Source organism: Falco naumanni, chromosome 5 (genome assembly GCF_017639655.2).
Source record: "Falco naumanni isolate bFalNau1 chromosome 5, bFalNau1.pat, whole genome shotgun sequence".
Taxonomy (NCBI): Eukaryota; Metazoa; Chordata; class Aves; order Falconiformes; family Falconidae; genus Falco; species Falco naumanni.
The window spans coordinates 91866207-91887297 of NC_054058.1; the positions used below are offsets into that span (position 1 = coordinate 91866207).

A 21091-nucleotide genomic window follows, 5' to 3' on the forward strand; every position below is an offset into this window, starting at 1 on the left:
AAAGGTCCACAGGCATAGCAAGTAAGGTCAAAAGCCTCAACCTTAATTCACAGATTAAGGAAATGTGGGGTAAATAGGACTTGGGGAGATTACACTGCTCTCCTAGTGTAATTACGATCCACGGTTACACACCTTTAATCTACACAAAAATAAATGTCTAGTCTTAATGCAAATGACGTTCATTTCATCAAGACGCTAAGACAGTACTATACTCATGACTACTGATTTCATGTGAAACACCATGCATCCTGCTACATCACAGCTCAGTACTGCTCCAAGAGGGGCACGAGGAAAAGCCATGCAAGTTTGCAGATGCTTTCACCCAGGAAGTATCAGACTGATACTTCTCTATGATTTGCTTTGAACATTGGAGTGCTGTCAAATATATAGGAAATTAATGAAATATTTTAAATGTCTCCATTGGATACTATAATGATTTCTTTCCAGTCTGAAATGACCACTACACTGGCAGCTGTAAAACTTTTATAGAAGATGTACCAGATAGCTTTATTGTTATGCACAAAATCACCGCCTTAAATTCACTCCAAAGTTCTTGCTCTAAAATTGGCATTACAAATCTCACTCTCTAATTTGCTTAGCAGCATAACTACTTCATCACCTACTACTACGTCACCTGTGTATTAAGCCGTTGTGCCAGTGCTTGTGCTTACGCTTACCTGCATTGCTATGATTTGATGGCCTGTTTTTAACTAACCCGCAGTACAGAACCTCCGCCTTAACTGTACTAAAACCCACAATTCAGCAGCAGTTAGTCAGGCATGTTTTGCTAGGAAGTCACCCCAGAACATTCTCCCAGCAATATCTTTGATCCTTCCCTTGGCTGCAAACATCTTCTGACCATTCTCTCCCCCAGGGCTTCAGAGCCTGAGCCAAGCACCAAGGATCTGTGAGAACCACAGCCTGTTTGAAGGGGAGGGACACTTCACAACTATAAACTACTGTTTCCACAACTCTCGGGGATCTCTCTTCTTCCCAACATCTTCCTCAGTCCTACCCCTGATTTTCCTATTGCCAGCTCCCTTTCGCACTACAGCCCCACCATCTGAGAGAGGGATGATGTTAACAGAAGATTATTAGCTGGAATTGACCAAGATTAAACTGGTCTTGTAATGTTACTGCAGAATGCAACACCACCACCACTCTTCGCCTCTCAAAATGCAAAGTTACAACACCAGAAGTCACACTGGGAGTACAGACTAGAGCACACAAAAGCAGTATTCATGACTGCCAGAAAAAATGTCATTTGCATAACCAGTCATGGAGAAAGTTGTGCCAAAAAGATACATCTTCTTCCTAATACCAGTCTGAAGACGCTAAAATGCAAGCTGCTAAGCAGTAGCAGCAGCAGTGATTTTGATGAACATCTTAGAAAGGATAAAGAAACGTGAACGATCCGCTTAACAGGTATCCCACAATGGTACAAAAGACTCCTGAAACAGGAGCTCGTTGCTGAAGGCATTACTATTTTCATGACAGAAGCTGCTGGATGACCATGTGAAAAACTCAATGAAGAACATCACTGGTTTTATGACAGACATTAAAAACAAACTTTTAAGAAAGTAGCTTAAACAAGACAGATGAAGGTCCCCTGTGATTCATTATTTCCGTGACAAGAATAGTTGATGAAACAGTTTAAAAAAGACATTACAGTTTTTACTGTGGGACTAGAGAATACATTATGATTATACTCTGTTACTTCCTTGCAGAGGAGTTGTCAAACAGGGCTTTATTTTCACTTAGAAAATGATGCCCTAAGAAAGTGGCAATGATGCTTATGTATAAACTAATGAAAAAAATAGCCAAATTTTTTTCAAGAAAGGAAAAGACAGAAAAGAAAAAGGCACTTTTACCTAAAAGTAAACTGGGCTATTTTTGATCTACAAAATTATCTTTCCTTGAATGCCACATACACACACTGTCAGTTAGGGTCATAAAAGCTTTCTTTAAAACTGGAATGATGTCCACAATGTCTGATAGGAATTACTACCATCATTTGTCATTGGTATTAACTAGTGCTTTAAAACACTCTCTGCCACAAATGGAAAAAACTAATACAAAAAGTACTACAGCAATATAACAAACAAACGAAAAACAAATAAACCCAGCCAAAATATACATGGCAAAATGAAATTCAAAGTCTTTGCAGAAGCACATATTTCAGCTGTCAATACCTGAACAACTGGCAATGAAGCCATGAACAGTAAGTTGCTCTTGCAATATGCATTCCAAATTCAATACTGAGGATCCAGACAACTCAAGAAATGAAACTAATTACAATTTAACACCACTTGCAAACACCACCCGTAAGTCACAGAAAGGCAACAAAAATAACGTATGTCTTGATGCCGACACACAATGTACCTTTTCATAACAATGAAGAGTTTGGGTTAAATGGAATGAAGTGCAATTATAACCAAGTTATCAAAAACGAGAGCAACGAAATCTAATGCCTAATTGCTAAGCCTTTACAACAAGCAGGACAGCACATACTTGTAACTGCCCTCTTTTTTTTTTTTTTTTTAATGCCCTCTGGTGACAACTCTGAAGCTGTGGATTACCTGAGAGGAAAACACTGATTCTCCATGACGAAGCTTTCTCCTACAAATGTGCTCCATTTAACTAAATTCCAGGAACACTGCAAGTTTTCAGGAGAGTGTGTGGGGGAAACTGAAAGACCTGCATGTTCCAGAAAGCCAACAGCCTCCCAGTCAGTATGCCAGTCCAAGTCACAAATACACAGAGGGCCGATTTAACCACTGAGCTGGAGTCGGTCCTACTGCAGTCTTACACCACCACATCTAGTTTACTAACAGTGAAACAGCAGCATGAGAAAAGATTAAAGAGAGAGAAACAAGGTCATACCCTATAACCCAGTGACAGAAAGTAAGGGATTAGATGGGTCAAACATCTGTTCCTTTTGTTTCTACAAAGCACACAAACTTTTATACTAGACATTATGTGGCTTTCCACAGAAGTGAACAGCCCAATCCTAAATTAGGATCAAGAACCTCAGCACAGGACTCTTAAACCAAGTTGTTCTATGAATATCCACTTCAGCTTTTTATCAAAGCAGCTTCAGTGAACTTCATTTGCCACCCACCCACGCCTCAAAGAACTGCAAAAAAGTATCCAAAGCCTCAAAAACGTACTGGGAGAAAAAAAAAAATCCTGTCCGGCTCCACACCAGTGATGAATATTTTGAAAATCCCTTCACTAGCACGTGTCAAATAACTTTTTCCAGATATTTATTGTAAGGCTAAAAGCCAAATTCAATGAGGCAGTGAGATTAGGTATTATATGATGTTGAATCTCAGTTTACACAGATGTAAAATAACTTGGATTTTGCTTTTCACCAGCTCTGAGAAGTTACGGTTTTTTCCCCATCAATGTTTCAGAAAGCAAGAATTAAGATGAGTCTTACTTGAGATTCCCAGGTTAACACTTTCAGCACAAAGCAAAAGAAAAATATGTATAGGACAAAGTCAATGGAATGGTAATCTTGTTTTATAGATACACACAAAGTTTTGAGCAATTATGGCATAAGGATATGAAAGAGTAAAAAACAGGATTTTATTTAGATGCCTTATTCTCTTGGGGGAAGACCAAAAAAACTTTCAGAAGCTGCCTTTACTGAAAAAGAATCTATTACACACCGAGTTTTGTAAATATTTCTAAAGGCTACTTTTCTAGAATATGGTCAGCCAGGATATGGCCTTTGGATAATTCAGAGATGTAAAATGCCTTCTGACTTCTACCCTCCCTAGTGTCTGGGCTTTTCCACCCATGAAAAAAACCAAACTTTATTTATTTCCACTCTTCAAGATGTACATTCTTAAACTGAGTAATTTTTTGAGTGCAATTCTCACATAAGCGTAGGTGGTATAAACTTAGAATCTTACACAACTTTACTTTTTCCTCACTTAAGAAATCAGAACCTAATTTAAAACTGTAGAGTCATAGAAACATCTGTTCATTTTTGAACCTATCAGTGTATGAAGTATTTCAAACAATAGCAAAACAGACAAGAAAAAGCAAAACATCAAGTTCCCACAGGCTACGATTTGAACATTTCTTCTGATTTTTATCTCCTCATTGATAGGCAGAAAAGCCAACAAGCATTCAGCATACCTGCTCCAACTTCTTTTTCTTCTTCTTCAATGTTATTTTTTATACTGTCATACTCCTCATCAATTGCCTGGTTGCCACGCATTTGAGACAGAATTCTTCGTGCTCTCTGAGTCTGGCCTTTCTGAATGAGCCAGCGGGGACTTTCAGGAAGAAACAGGAATCCAAGGAACTGTATAACAGCTGGAACAGCCGACAGGCCCAGCATGTACCTGGAAATAAGTAAATAAATAAATAAACATCTAATATTGGCCTTCAAAAACATGCTATAAGAAGACTTATTTACAGCTACTTAAGCTGTACTTTACAAATCAAACCCTCCTCCCCTCGTATTCTTTATCACTAAAAGTTAAGCAGGCAAGAATCATATTCTGCAAGTATTTTAGAAAACAGGAACCTTGCTTTCAATTCCACAAAATCTCAAGGATATGTTGACTACTCTGCCAACATTGACCCTACAGCTACTGGTCCTGAGGACACTAAATCAGACTAAATAAAAACTCTGAAACATTCCACTAGTTTGGAAACTGGTAATCCCTTTGGTTAAGATAAAAGAATGAACAGGAACCAAAGGGATGGAGAACAAATAGGCACTGCTGATGGCTAAAATGAGACTGAAACCCTGCTAATTGTTTTACAGACATTACAAAAAAAAAAAAAAAAACAAAAAAAAACAACAACAAAACCCCAAAAAAACCCACAAAACACCAAACAAACAAACAAAAAAACCCAAACCAACCAATGAAAAATGCTTAATTTGGTCAGTAATATGTACGCACAGACATATGTGGGCAAGGAATATGCCTCTTGTGTAAGGAGATGCCAGTTTTAATTTTGAAAACTCCTGACTATAATAAGCAGGAACATTGAAAAACGTTCATTTCATCAGCATGGCAATTTACACCAGATCTTCTAGAATCTGCTGTTACATCTTCAGCCAGCTGCAATGTTAGGTTTTAAATCAAAACTGCATTTCAGATGCCATGAGTGGTTCCTATATACAGCATTAGGACTAGTTCTCTACTCAACAGAGAATTACTACTGGCCAGACAGTTAATGCTTTCAGGGATCAGCACCGACATCTGTACAACACCCAGAGCCACCATGAGTCACTCCAGCTGAAGTGGTGGGAAAGACTGTGGAAGACAAGCATGCCACCAACTTCCATGGGTGGTTCTGGTCTATACACTTTTCTACATTTATTCAATAAAACAGTAAGAAGAATAACAAGAATCGCAGAACAATGGGTAATTTTGTTCTGCTTTTTAAATCTGACCTTTTCCCATTTGCGCTTCACAGATTTTTTTCCACTTCCATTAAAGACTTTAAATGGTGCTGGTGTCACCTGTACATTACTGCAGCTATCACAGGTTTCACATCGGTGGTTATAATCATTAAAACACCTCCAGAAACTAGCCCTCAGACTGAACGCTGAGGTTAGTCTGTACACAAACAGGTTCATACCCTGACATCAATCAGGGGATTATGGAGATTTCCTAATCTCCCCTCTAGCACCTCTCTTCATACCCCAGGCTGCATGCTTTCACACAGACAATTCAGCAGTCTCTCACCTGGATGTTTTTATAAGGCATGCTATGAAATGAGCTTGCTAACAGAGCAGGAAGAGAGCACAACCATTAACAAAGACCTTGTTTCAGGGCAATGAACCAAACGTATTTGTCAAGGCCAAATGCATTTTGGATGAAAATGGAAAAAGATTTTCTTAGCGGCATTTGTAGATTCAAAAAAGAAAAAAATGAGCAATACAGCAGAGCAGAAAACTGAAGAATGGGGAAAACATCACCCAAAAGGTAATGCAAAGAGGATGACCTCCCCAAACCAATGTGTATGCAGGCCAGTCTTGCCATCCCCAAGCTGAGCCCTCAAGTTCTTCCTAAAACTAGCAAAAATTTCCAAAGGTCACACAAGTAAATCTTGCTCTAGAAAGAAATCTGTAAGGAAGTCTCTTATTTTCTAACACTTTAAGAATGGTATAGCTGATCATTAGTTAAAAAAAAAAAAAGCAAAGCAGAAGGAAGAAAAATTCTAAATGCAAAGCTTGTGTTAGATGAGTAGTCTTCAGATGTCTAAGAAGTATCACTAATTCACTGCTGTTCTCATTCCTCATTCACTAATATTCTCATTCATTAATGTCCTCATTTCTTCTAATGCTCTTTCCCCTCCCAAATATTTTGGTAGCTGCATACACAATCACCTTTACACATACACCATTGAAGCTCACTGAACTGTATATTCAACATCTGCATTAGAGTGGTATTTAGAAAGGCTTTTCTATTTCAAATAAAGAGTAAAACAAAACCACAGAGATTGAAAACATAATCACTGTATTCTGTCAAACTGCAAGCAAAAGGATCTTTCCATGCATCTAAATAAACAGATTTAGTCCTTTACACTCATATTACCTAATTTCTGCTCCTCCAAAGCCATTCAGTCCCTGAAATACATACAGAGCCTCTAGAACTAAACAGCTAGGTACCTGCAATCATCTTAGGAGGCAAAATCAATCGAGGCTCCCGAAAGCTCAGTCCAGCCTATTAAAGCTACAAGTTGGACTCCATTGGATTGTTGATCATAGGCAAGATAAAAAAGCAGTGTACAGAAAGTGCTCACTCACTGAAGTTAGTTTCCAATTGACATGCTTCTGGTCAGTTGAGTGCAAGGAGCAGACCAGAAGGAAAATGTTCAGTTAGGAGCATACATCCATTGCAAGTTCAAGAGTTGCTGCCATTTTCAAGCAGATCAAGCAATTTTGCTATAACGAATTTAGACTAAAATCAGGCAATTTCAGACATTTCATGCAGTAAGCCAGCTTTCAGAAATCTAATATAGTTCTTTCCTATACAGAGTACAAGACTTTGAATTTGAAGCCAGATGTCTAGCAGACCTGAAAAAAATCCAGCATGAAATTTAATAAGTCTGCTGTAACATTTCTTTTTCTCAGACATACTGCTGCAATACTATTAAGATGGCATTAGCAGGGTTTATATAGCTAAACTGACACCAGAGTCAGGTAGAATATTTGTTTTCTTTAGTTTATTTTTAATTTAATATCCAGCATTCCCAAGAACAAACAGAGCTGAGACAAAGTAAAATTCCTTACTGGCTTTTGTAGCAATCCAATACTTAGCCATTCAGTCACTAAGAACCATAATAATTGCTGTAATTTTCCTTCTTATGTGTGATGACTCAGGAGCGAACATCTGTGATTCCTCCCCATGCATTTGCTGGCCACTCTCTCCAGGTGACAGACCATCTGTACTCCTCCCTGCTCAGTCTTCCTTGTGATAAACTAACTGAGGGCAGACAAGTACACAATCCCCAGGTAACAGCTCCAGCATCACAGCTGAGAATCCTTGGATGCCTCATCACTAGCACAGCCTCGGTTTCTACCCAATGCATTGTCAACAGTTTCACTTCGCTCAGTCCAGCAGAACAGCCAGCGCTTGGTACGTAAACCACAGCATTACTGCCTCAGCAAAAGTTATCCAGCATGAGCCAGAAGGCTGCAAGAAACAATCACTCCTCACTACTCAACACACTGTGCTGAATCTGGAAGACTGAGACCACCAACATGAGAGAAAGCTACAAACCAGGAATAGCAATAGATCGCTAAGACTATCACGCGACTGGAGTGTGTGACACAAAAGAAGAGGCTGAGAGAACTGGGTTTGTGCTGCCCAGAAAGAGAGATCATCAGAAGGAGATCAAATTGCATCTTTCCCAACTGAAAAGGAGCTCATAGAGAAAACGGAGATAGTCTCAGATGTACACTGTGGAAGGACAAGAGTCAACAGGCACAAGTTACAACAAGGAAAATTCAGATCAGAGATGATGGGAAATAATTCTTCTCAGTAGGAGTGGCTGAACACCTGAACAAGTTGTCTTGACAAATGGAAACGTCCCTTGTTGGAGATTCTCAAAAGCTGGCATTTCACACAGCTCTGATCAAACGCTCAACCTCCTAAGTCTTACTCAATCCACAGGTTCTGGATTTTACTTTTAATTTTTTTTCAGTTTGGATACTTAAAAAGCCTGAATTGTACCAGAGTCGTTTATTCTTTGATCCAAGCAGAAGAATAAGTTATACCGATGTAGAAGTTCCCAGAGCAGTTGTGCAGCATTTCAGTGGGTGGGGGCCTCATTCCTATTTTAGGTATAGCGGCATAGCGAAACATCCGTGTTTTACAAAAAGATAAAATCTACATTTGACAATGATTACTGCCTTCCACCTAATCTTCCACTTCAGGTAAATCTATTTACAAAGTAAGGTATCAAAAGATGGTAACGTCTGTGTGTAGCAAACTGGAATTTTTCACTTAAATAATCATTTACATACAAATGGCCTTGTCAATTCCGTGTCACTGCTTGATTTTGGAAACTGATACATCCTATACCACAATGCCAGCTCTTTGACTAATTGTTTCCAAAGAAGCCTAAAAGTCTGTTTCTAAGCTGTGAAAATTCAAGCTAGGGAATATCTTAGTTTACCTAAACAACTAAAAAAACACAGCTCCAATAAGATCTTGTCAGATACTTTATTAGCTTGTATTTTCTTCTAATATGCTAGTATTTACTGAAACATACAGATTATGTTATACAGACACACACAGCCTTACCTCCTATGTTTCAGCACACTCATGGGAAAAAAAAAACCCAACAAAACAGATTTACATCCACAAAAGCTTCCCCCAGCTGAAGCCCTAACCACTGAGGGAAACTGAACTTGGAAAATCTGCCTAAACAGAAAGTGCACAGTGCCTCTAACAGTAACAGTGACTCAGAACTCCAATTCTAAATAATATCTTTACTTGTCCGTTCCTCCCACCCAGCCCCATGCATAGGAAGCCACTACACTAGCAAATTATTTAGGCTAAAAGTTAATTTAAAATAATAAAGCAACTACTGAGTAACTAGCCTCAGGGATCAAATACTTCAGTTTGTATTTTACTTAGAAATGCATTACTGCATTACATTAACTTTTCTCAAAATTTAGCATATTTCTTTAACTGCAGAAAGGGATTAGCAATCCTATAAAACTAAGTTCTTCTTTCAGTGAAGGCTGTTTCTCAACTCTCTGTAAGCAGACGTATAGTCTGCCAGAGAATGCAGCTGCATTATAATGAAAAGGTCATCAAAAGGTTCACGTAAAAATGCAAAATGCCATTTTCATTTGAGCTAAAGTAATCAATGCATTTTCAGAAAGCACAAAGCAGAACTATAAGTTAAAATTAAATCAAAATTAAATAAAATTGGCACCAAGTTACTTTTTTCTTAAGGTCAAAATGTGACTTTTTTTTTTTTTTTTTTTTTAAACAAAAAAGGCAAAGGAAACAATCACATGGACAAAAAGTAAAACCCTCAAATTTCTTGAATCTTCAGACATACAAAAATTAAACTGTAGATTCATTACAGAAATGGTTTTTTTGTTTTAATGCATACTTTTTTGCACAACATAAAAAGATCAGCTTCCAAGTTCTGTGTACCAGGTCCCTAATTAATCATTCCTAACTTAAAACTCAAACGTCAGTGCACCCAGAACCCCTGTTCAGCTCCATTAGAAGCCAGAGAACGTAATAATACTTAGGTTGCAAGTTTTTGGGGGTGGGGGGAGAATCCTTCAAATTGGGATTTTCAAATAGCAAAATGATTCCAGGCTGCAGCAACAGAATCGAAGGCCCTACAACAACGTGCGTCCCCTTCCCAAGTGTCTTTCAAGAGAAAAGCGCACATCATCAAGCACAAGTTTCCAGAAGCTGTTATTCCTCCTACACATTTCTGTTAATTATTTTTTCAAGTCAACACTAAGTAAAAAAACTCTCAAATGACAGACCACTTTAAAGGCGGTAGGCATAAGGCTGCAGTCCAGAAATACTTGGTGATGTTTACAGGGAAAGCAGAATATCCAGAAAGCAGAGTAAAAGAGATTTGTGTTATTCTATAACCTAAACTTTTAACTATAAAGTTATGCTACAACAGCCTTCAATTCTGATTGGATTACTACTGCTCAGATTAAGAATATTCAAAATACACCTCCAGTCTGCACATACAGCATCATACTCACCGGAAATTTGCCTTTTGAAAAATCAGCATATAATTATTCCAAATGCAAAAGGCAATGTACTTTCATAAACTTCATTACAATCATTCAAGCTTGTTGACGCATATTTATTGCTCATCCATTTTAAAGTTTAGTAAAGTGAAAAAACCTAAGTACACTGAATACTAAGCCTAAGTGACAGCAGTATAGATATCATTTAGCAAAAGCTAATTATTAAAGTTCCATTTCAGTATACAGTTTTACCACTTTATACGGAAATTCTATTTTACCAACAAGAATTATAATAGCTGTCAACCAAACCACAACCATGCCAGTTTTGCTTTTAGCAAGGAAGACTCACAAACCTCCATCCATCCTTTGCGAGGTAGCTGAAGATTCCATCAACAACACTTGCAAAAAACTGCCCTCCAGTGATGAACAGAGTGTTAATGGTGACTAATCTGCCTCTTAAGTGCGGTGGAGCAACTTCTGCGATGTACACTGGTACAGTCATAGATGCTACACCTACAAGAATAAATTCAATTATAATTATAAAATCGAAAGAGATAGTACATCCCTTTTTCATCATAAAATATACCATTTAAATAGAACAAGCTGGAAGAATTTAATTTCCAGGTTCCAAAAGATGAAAAGATAGAAAAACACACCTAATGAACTCTAGAAGCACACCCAGAGCAAATGGGCCCACACATGGGTTGCTAGTGGCTGTATCGCAAGTTTAAGGTTTGGTGTAATGATACAAGAAATAACTCACTTCAGTTCACACTGAATGTACACTAAGATTAAATAAAAAGCATAAATATATTTAGTTTTGAAACCGAGATGCTACAATTCAGGTAAGCACATGCAAGTCAAAGTGACTAACTGAAGAAGCCAATTGTTCACAGCTCTGAATTTAAACAGAACTTTAGCCTGGTTTCCACCTCCAAGAAAAAGCAAGGACAAGCATCGTCATTATCATAATTATAATTATTATGATGTAATTTCATTACTGTTACATAGAACAAATTGTTTCTGGACTCTCTTGGTTGTTTCTTGGCTTAGTTTAAACATATTTCATACGCAGTACCAAAAACTCAACCACCATAAGGAAGCAAGGACTGAAGCTAAAGTACAGAAGCTTTTTATTCTGTCTTAACACTGGTAGGATTCCCTATGAATTATGCAATGGCCCTAAATGAGCCATTTGTGCAAAAGGCAGAAATGCCCATGTGGAACACACAGAGGAGCACATGCACATACGAAAACTGTAAAACCAGGAGTTCAACAGCATATGAAGAACAAAGCTGGGTGCAGTCATGCTTTGGTGGTCCAAATCCACCAACAAAGTCATTTTCTCATTTAAAGGAAATTTATATTCCTATTTCCTTAAGAGAACCAACAGTGACAACCAACAACAATTCCTTCTGTAGTTACAACCGGAAGTACCTTGGCAGCACACAGACAAAAAAACATTGCAACTGAAGCCAGCTGAGATACAACTTGGGCACGGTGAGCAGAGCCAAGCACCAGAGACATCACATCTTCCAGCCTGGAGCAACCCCACCGGGTCCGCACCAACAGCCCCATGCCAACGCGGGCGAGTGCTGCACCTCCTGCGGTAAGTGGGGTCACCTAAAGGCAGGCAGTGGCTCCTGAAGCACACTGCGGTTCCTGGCTCGTGTCACTGCAGAAAGGCTTTGTCATAAAACAGCGGAGGCTTCAGCCGGCACCCTGCTGCCTGGCTGACTCACCCAACTAAGAGCACAAAATCATCTTTAGCAATGAGGCTAGCCTGACAGAGCTGCTGGGAGCCTCCAAACGCCTAAGCGAGGAATCAGATTGTTTCAAATGGCATCAGAAGATCCTTTGTTACAATAGGTAAACATGCACAGCAGCCTCTCAGCATGATAACCCAGTTCCTGGCAAAGCCTCCAAGGACATGCCGATGCTTTCCTCCTCCTATTGATTGAGCAATCCACATGGAATAAAAAAAAAAAAACAAACCCCACAGATAAGTGTCAGAGAAAAAAAAAAAATCATTAAAAGTCTATTCACGCATTTTTCAAAGCCAACCGGAATGCACCATAGAAACAAGCTTTCAAATAGCCCTTTGCCTGTTTGATAGAGAAGCAAATTTTCAAACGTAGTCCACCTTGACAGATATTTCTCTCCCATCTTACACATCAACACTCGACCCAATTACAATTAAAGCAGTGAAGATGGCGCACGTCAGGGAAAAGCCTTTATGAGCAAGTCCCCCTTCTGCGACCAAACGCCGCTGAGGACCCACGCGAGGCAGCAGCTGGTGCCAGCTGGGGTGGCGAGGAAGGGACCTGCGGGGACCGCCTGCCCGCACCCCCAGCACCCCAGCCCACCCCACAGGCTGTTAGGTCTTGACCGTCTCCACAGGTGGTTCTCCAACCAAAATGGTTCTATGATTCTGCAACATCCATGTCAGCTTTCTCACCCTGAGACTTTTCACAGCGCTGCTGTCAAAAACAGCCTTTTTGACTCAGACTCCACTTCCTCTGCTGGGTTTCCCAAAACATATAGGTTCAAAACATCCAAACAAGAACCTCGGTTCAGAAGACGAAGTTATGTTATGTATTTCCAGTTATCACCTAGCTATCAAAACATACGCTTTACTACTCTGAGTCTCTGAAATGGGAGGAGAAAATCAGGAAAGCCTCCCCGGTTTGCCTGGACAACATCCAGCAAGCATTCACACACAAACCCAAAGTTTTTTCTAAAATAGCACCAGGAGTTAAAAAAGGCTATTCTGAAACAGATCAAATTAAAGGAAAAAAAAAAATAAAAATCATACCACTTTAAGGAAATAATGTTTTAGATTCTATAACGTTATTTACATTTCAGGTTGGCTTATCAGCTGCCTTAGAACGCATCAATGTTCTCCAGATTTTCCTCCTCTAATTTGAAGATACAGCAGAACACAGGGGAGCAAGTTCTTGTGAAAAGGCATAGTTGGAAGCAAGGCATCACATATTAACCAAATATTAAAATCTCTAAAATACATAACCAATATTCGTTATGTAGTTATTTTAATAGCTAGATATTAAAGACATTTGAAAACAAGGAACAGCTTTCCTAGCAAAATATTTATGGCTGCAATGGAACCTGTCCTTAATCTTTCACACGAGAATGCCTTCAGTTACACTTAGATGACATTTTCTAATATGCTCGCACCGTTAAACTGCTCACACCAAATAAAAGATTCTTGCTGCAGGCAAGTGTATTACTACCTAACTAATAAAGCTGATAAGTGACAGGATGTGAGGAAAAGAAAATGAAAACAATTAACTGGAAATATGTCAGAGAAAGTTTAAGCTCTACATTGTGCACCACAGCTATGAAATCTGAGACAAGAGAGCAGGCAAACCCAAGCTGCAGCCTCTTGAGTAACCAAGGCATTAACCTTCTGCCCTCATTAAAGAGTAAAGTTGAGAAAAACACATAATAGAAGGTTCCTTAAATTTAGACCACAAGATGCATCTAATTATTATACAGGAAGCGTTAGATGACACAACGGACTAAAATCATGATATTAAATGATTTTTCACTTCAACACTTAGGAGACTAATTACTAGAGCTGCTACTATAATCTGCAGACAAAAGGAAAGCAGAGACAAGACAGTGCACAGCTCAGTTTTAGGACAATCAACAGAAAGCAGATATAAAAAAGGCATTTTAGAATCACATTACCATCCAAGAAAGGTATTTTCAGTATGAACATGTAAGCATTATAAAGAATTCATTAAGAAGTTCAGGAAGTCAACAAACCTACCTACAGGAGAGAGAAAAAGGTCATGAAGAAGAACTCCTATGATAATGGGCAGAATTAAAAATATATTTCAAGAAATGAGATTAAGGTAGCAAAACAAAAGGACTAAAAGAATCCAAGATCTTGTTTATAAAAAGCACTTGCAAACAAATGCTAGGAAGATGGAGTAATTTTAAAGACTTTTTTGCAAGATCAGAGGGATATAAACATATCCTGTAAAGACCAGGACTTCCAGGGCAGCTCCAGTCATGTGCCTAGCAGACATGAGGGAGGGTGCGTCATAAATACAGATGAGCAACAAAAGCTGGAAACAGGATATTGAACGAGATGCACTTTTACTCCTAGCATAATAAAAACGCTCTAAGGCAGTCTTTTCACTGGTGTCAACCAATTACCAGTGTCAGGAGCAGCAGAAACATTTGGAAGGATTTCTGACAATTTCTTTGTTGTTGCTGGTCAGATTACTAACCAAAAGGTTCATAAACACATGAAATAGGTGACAAGAATTGAGTAACTTTAAAAAAACCTGATGCAACTCAATCAGCCTTTCATGTTTAGGAATGAAGAGGACTGACAGTTAACTAGAAGTGCTAATGGGGCACATCCAGGGGCCATGGTTCTGTCCCTCCTTCGTCCAGCTCGTGCTGACCTTCTGAGCCAACACCCGGTAAACCAGGGAATACAACCAGCTAAAAGGCTATCCAGCTGTTAAGAGGTTTGTACCACCTGGCTCCCTTACACAGTTCACAATGAGATCAAAAGCCTGTACTGGCCCACAGGCAGGACAATGTATGCTAATGGAGACCGGCCTGAACTGCTAGGAGACTCCAGACTGTCCAGTTGGAAACTAAAATCAGGATGTAATATAATAAAAACAAAACAAAACACACACACAAAAAAAAACCAAACAACAAAACAAAAAACAACCACCAACCAAAAAGCAAAAATATCCTGGATCCTGTTTCAGAGAACAGCAACTGAGCCATTAATCTCGTAACAACAAAGAACATTCACAGCTCATTACAGAAATGTATCTGTTAGGAGTTCCACATGAACTGACAGATACAGAAGACACTAATACATTTCCTTTCAGGGAAAATGAAATCATGGGAATGAAGCATTCTTCACTGACACATAAAGCTGTACTGAGCTACTTAATCAAGGTAATAGTTTTGTTTTTTCACGTATCTTAGAATGAACTTGTAAGAGCAAACTGTCATTAAAATCTTAAACTTTAATGCAACCAACTTTAAAGTTCGCTTCATTAAGAAGCTGCCCATAGCAGTTTGTTCTACTCAGAAGGATTCCACGTAGCTTAAGCAAATTATTCCACAGATGGAGAATTTGTGGAGGCAACCTGATGAAGAAGCAAGTTTATGGCAAAGAGAATCAGGAATTAAATATTAATAAACAGCTTAATACAGGTTGTTATTCTACGAGAAATTTTGAATATGAATTCAAGGTTTGGTTGTTGTTTGTGGCTGTTGGTTTTGGTGGTTGGTGGTGTGTTTTTTTTTAAATTAAATAGTAAATTGCAAAGGGGACAGAGGGAAGCTTGCCAAGCTACAGCTGAACATCAGGCTAATGATTTCTTGCAGCAACTTTGCAGGAAACCTGATCAACTTCTTACATCTTGGATATTGATGTGATCTAAATTTAGTGCCTTGAAATACTATTGATCCCAGAAGTACATCAGGTTATATAGACAAAGAGATTTTCATCAAGTATTTTCTTTCCATTGTGTTCCCACAAAGTATACTCTTAAGGTTTTTACTTCTGACAAAAACGGCATTCTTGCCAACGGATAACTTTAGAACATTGCTCACATTTGAGTAGTAATATTCAAGAGGATAAGGGCAACTTTTTGAAAGGTTAACCCTTTGAAAGAATTGGCAGATTTCACAGTAATTGTATACTCCTTACTGCCAGTCTAAAGAATCCATTCAAGTGGTTTGTGAATGTCTATCATTGGCAAAATGGATACATTTTACCTGCAAAGGGTATTTATTTTAAAAGACCGTGAGCTTTCACACTCATCCAAAAGAAGCTGCCAACAATCAGCCACCTCTACTCTACAGACAACTCTACAACATATTTTAATTATACGGCTCAATCTAAACAAAAATTCAGCCTTTTCATAGTCTTGTAGAGTCCTTTCCTGCTGTTACAGTTAACACTTCAGCTTTCAGTAATGACAGTCAGCCTCAGGGGATGTTACAGTGCCTCATCAAACACGCTAACAGGAACTACTTGAGAAAGCAGCGCACCTAAACACTGTTCTAGTACGCTAGCAGAAAAAGCTAAAATGTTCACTGAAATAGCTTGTATTTGAGTGTGATCATCAGGGGAAAGCTCGAGCCCCCTCTAACATCTCAGCTTTCCACCCACAGCATGTATCTAGTAAAGGCATTATCAGCAGTTTGTAACTTTTTACTGAAAGTTATTTCAAGAATGATTGGCAGCACACTTTCCCATTTCAATCTCTCCCCTACATCAGATTAATAGAAGTCCATTCCTCAGCAGTGGCACAACCGTACTCAGCTACAGCACAGCTCTGAAAAGAGCAGCAGGACAAAGCACCAGCACTAAAACCACATTGCTTTGGGAGAATAAATCACAGTGATGGTCAGATTTAGGTGTATCTCCTCTATAATGGCTGTCCAATGTCAGCAGACCTCATTTAACTCTGGGATTTTATTTAAACACTAATTAATTAAATCAGAAAGAGCTGGTTCATCATAGTTAAAGAACCTGTACTGTCAAACATCTAATACACGAAGTAATTGCAGATCTTTATGTCCCTATCTAGCCACTAGCCCAAACCAGAATGACCAATATTATAATTAGCGAAAAAAAAACTATGTTACTATGTAGCATCCAACTATGAAGGACTCCAAGGGATAAGAAGAACCTGAAGAAAAATAAATGAAATGCCTCGCTGGTTGATACTGATTCAGATTTATAGAACAATCACATCTTGATAAGCCTGGATGAGTAATTCATTCCACTGACCACAAGAAGGTTTCTCACTGTTGTGTGTATCCATAAGGATCAAGAACACAAAATCCTTCTTCACCTAAAAAAACCTCAAACTATGCCCACTAGAAACAACCACAACTACCATATTGTAAATGCAAACCCTAAGAAAGGTAGCGTTAGCCTTTGTGAATTGCATTGCACACAAGAGTAATTCCAAGTTTCAAACTGTCCCTTAAAAGATAGATGCAAACCCAGCTCATAAAAAAAATGAAGATGCCAACACAGAGTACAATTCCTGTATAATGACAGCACCAAGACCTTTCTTTGACATCTCTAGCGCAGTATCTTGCAAGAGCATAAGGAACCCATGTATCACAGTACAGATATGTGAATACTCAACAAATTGAGTAATCAAGAAGGGACTATTTATCACAGTACTTATTTTCCTGCACAGAAATTCTGCAAGCCAAGGAAACTTTTTAATCGGGAAACTTTAATCGGGTCATGAAATGGGAAAAAGCGAGCCATGACTCTTGAGGCAAGATAGACAAGAACCTACCACGTACAGGCTACAGTGTGAAAGTTTATTAAAATAAAACTTAGTTTGCTCAGTTTGTTATAAGAGAACTTAGTTAAGCAAAAACTTGAAAACATACAAAAAAATTGCAGGAATCTTTAATAACATACATGCCAGCAGTAAATAAAAGAATACTACCCACAGGCCAAAAACTACAGGCATTCAGTTCTACCAAACAACTCCTGATGTAGAGGGGGATACGAAACATGCCACAATCTGCGGACAACTACAGAGTAAGCAGGAGAGCTAGAGGGTGAGGGAAATACTTCTTCTCTGGGACAACTGTCAAACAGCAGTAACAGAGAATTTGAAAGCAAATGGAACCGAGAAAGTTTTTAAGGTCAAATGAAACTAACTGTAAGGGTTAGAACCACTTTAACTGCGGGGTCCTATTCAACCTCAGCCTCAACATTAGTACTATATCTAGAACAGCTTGTTTTGGAAAAGAATTTTTAAAAGAAATAATTTCTTCTATCCAAAGTTAATTTAAGATTATTCAAGGTTACAGTAATCCAAACACATGTTAAGAGGAAATTTATTTTGAGTGCCAAAGTCAAGAGGACAGAGTGGGATTTAATTAACCAGAGGCAAAATAGTCAAGCTAAACATCCAGAAAATTTGAAGCAAAGATCTTTGCAACTGCCCAAAACATAAGAGCATGCCTAGCACTACAGATATCAGACCACAGTTTGCATTTCCCAGCAACCCAGAATTAGCTACCCATACTCAGTCTTTCTTTATGGCCAGCCTATATTCCTTTTAACGCAGTTTGTGAAACATCCGTGCCAGACATCTCCATGTTCAGCTGCCCTAGTTCCTGAGTGTCCTACTAAGGGCCTTCCTTCTCCCATCGTGCCATACTGGGAACCTGTGCTTGTAGTTCATGCCTGTAGATCCCATTTCAGAAACCTGGCATTTTTAAAAGAAATTACTCCCTTCATGGTTCCCAAATCTATCCACAGATCTAGCTTTAAGATTTACCCTGGCTGAGGTTACTTCAAAACATTAATCAGAATGATGTCTAAAAGAAATCCAGCTAGAAGACAGCATCATAAAAATGGAACAATTGCACTGGTAATTAATTGAGTTACTTCATCAGTAACAGTTTCTTCAGAATATACAAGCAAAGTGATTGATGCCAAACCTACACCTTCATTTTTCAATAAGCAGTTAAAAGTCTTCTTTAGGTCACCTACACAGCTATCAATTAGCAACTTTCAACACTGAAGCGGATTTTCTCCTTCTTCTAAAGTGATCCAGACAAGAGCAGATGGATTATTTCTGGATCAGCATTTTTAGGAAAGCCTAAATAGGAAAAACTCTTTCTCAAAGAGTACATGTGTGTTCATATGTGTACATATATGCACAAAGGTATACCAGGGAGGGAGTATCACTAATTTTCAATACTGAATTTGCTATGGCTCCCTCTACTTGAAAGGTACCAAGAATTTCTGAACCATACAAGATTAACAATCAGCCCTAAAAGTGACTAAAAGCTACCAAAAGCAACTAGCAAAACGTCCTAATTTGTTTTGTTTCTGAATTACTTTTGATCAAGCACTATTTGCAAAGATTTTGTGAACGTACAAGCTGTGAAAGATCTTTCACTGTGAAAGAGCGAAGCACCATAATTTTTTATACTACTCAACGCAACCATTATTTTTACCATATTGCAAAAGCGTCTCACTTCAGAAAATAAGAGCATTTTATTTTTCTTTCACTTGAAAATTATAAATACCACATAGTAGTTTTCTTTATGACAGCTTGTATAAACATGTAAGGCAAGCAGTACTTAATCTACTTTAAAAGTGAAGCTTTTAGTTTAAATAAACACTAATTGACACAAGCAGTGCTTTGCTGTAGGCATTCTCTAGCACATGCAGACTATGCACTGTACATGCTGCTCACTTACACCTAAGAAAAAGAAGCAGATGAACTTGGCCAGGTCCTGAGGCAGTCATAGCCAAAGATAAGGAGCTGCTTTCCCAGCCAGCGGTTCCTCCTCATCCAGCAAGGCAGCTGATCAGGATACGTAGCTGCGTCTCAGCTGCTCCATTTCCTGCTCCAGACACTTGATCTGGTGGCTAACACACACTTGTGCTACGGCACGAGATCACAAGTGCTAACTGAGCGGCTGAGGAATGGCATCCAGCTCTTTCTGCTGACTCAGCCAAGCAAACAGAAATTTCCAGCAGGGAAGGATGTTTTTAAAATGACCCAGAAAGCTTTGGCAGGACTCACCTGCATAACCACTCATATATGCTAGAAAGCCAGCGCTATGAACACTATGCAATCTTCACATGGTTAAAAAAAAAAAAAAATCAAACAAAATCCCCAACCAAACAAAACCAAAATACAATCCCACGCTAAACACCCCAGAACAACAACTGAATGCTTCAAGGATTAGCAAAGATCTTCTGTGTAGAGACATTTTATTTCCAGAAGACAAGGGCAATGATTTGAAAGCTACACATAAAATTAATACTCCTTTCCAACTTTGCACTTCTGTTTATAAACCTACTCTTTCTTTCCCAGTTCTACTACAGTGATGCTTTACCCAACTTAGAATAATTTTAAGAGAATCGGTATCTAAACACGAACAAGCTTTAGAAGCTGAACTACAGCTTAGCTAAAAGTACGCCTTTCACTTACTCCTGAAAGCTCTCTTCAACTAAGAAAAAACTTGGGTTTAACAGTACCTCTTTCTACAAGTGTAATTATTAAAACAACAGTTAAACCAGTTAATTTTTCTGTAAACTGCTTTAGGTTTCATTGAATTAACCAAAAGTCCAGCAACTGACCCCAAACACGCAGCTTAAGATGAAAATGAGCAGAAGAATGCATTTTCTTAGCTACATTTGCCATCAATTAAAAAAACTAATCTAGAAAGTCTAATCCCATTGCAAATTTAGTATTTTAGACAAAACTCATGGAGTAACATTGAATGTGTGTGTTCACTATTCAGGAAAGACAGCCATAAAAATATTGTGTCTAGTTCACATTCCCATTAGTTTTGTGCTTGCAATGGGTAAATACATTGCAACCATCAACGCAGAAAGCCATATTTTTGTATGAATTACTACATTTAGTTACCCACTCATGCAAGAAACAGCATGACTTGTAGGAAGACAGGTGCCAGTTATATGGTTTTACAACTACTGCTCTAAAAAATAAACAAAAGCCCTCTGAGCCTTTTAAAGCTTAAGGCCTGATTTTATAAAATAAATTTCAGTTATATCATTATAATGAGTGCAAGCAGCACTTCTAACAGTAATGTAAGTATAATTATCAATATAATGAAAATATTGAGTCACAGTAACTGCTCAGTTTCCTTCTATACTAGAGGTTTCATACACAAAAAAGATTGTGTCTACAAACGTAAGTGATCTGTGTAGAGATAATACGACACATTTTTTGATCATATGGGAAAATAAATGATGTCTGTATTTGCAATACTGGAGGTTGGGGGTGACGGTGGAGATCAGTATAGTACCTCTCCTTTAAGACACCTCCCAATGGCATGCACATT

The 21091-nt window shown here is 38.5% G+C and overlaps 1 protein-coding gene across 2 annotated transcripts in view; it reads right to left on the reverse strand.

Annotated features, from left to right (window-relative positions):
- Window positions 1-21091, reverse strand: part of SLC2A13 (solute carrier family 2 member 13) — a 169381-nt gene that overhangs the window by 127150 nt on the left and 21140 nt on the right. For both annotated transcript variants that reach the window (XM_040594200.1, XM_040594199.1), the window contains exons 2-3: window positions 10570-10729; window positions 4150-4358 (exon numbers count right to left, since the gene is read on the reverse strand). In XM_040594200.1, coding sequence (XP_040450134.1) covers window positions 4150-4358; window positions 10570-10729 — 369 coding nt within the window. The remainder of the gene's footprint in view (window positions 1-4149; window positions 4359-10569; window positions 10730-21091) is intronic.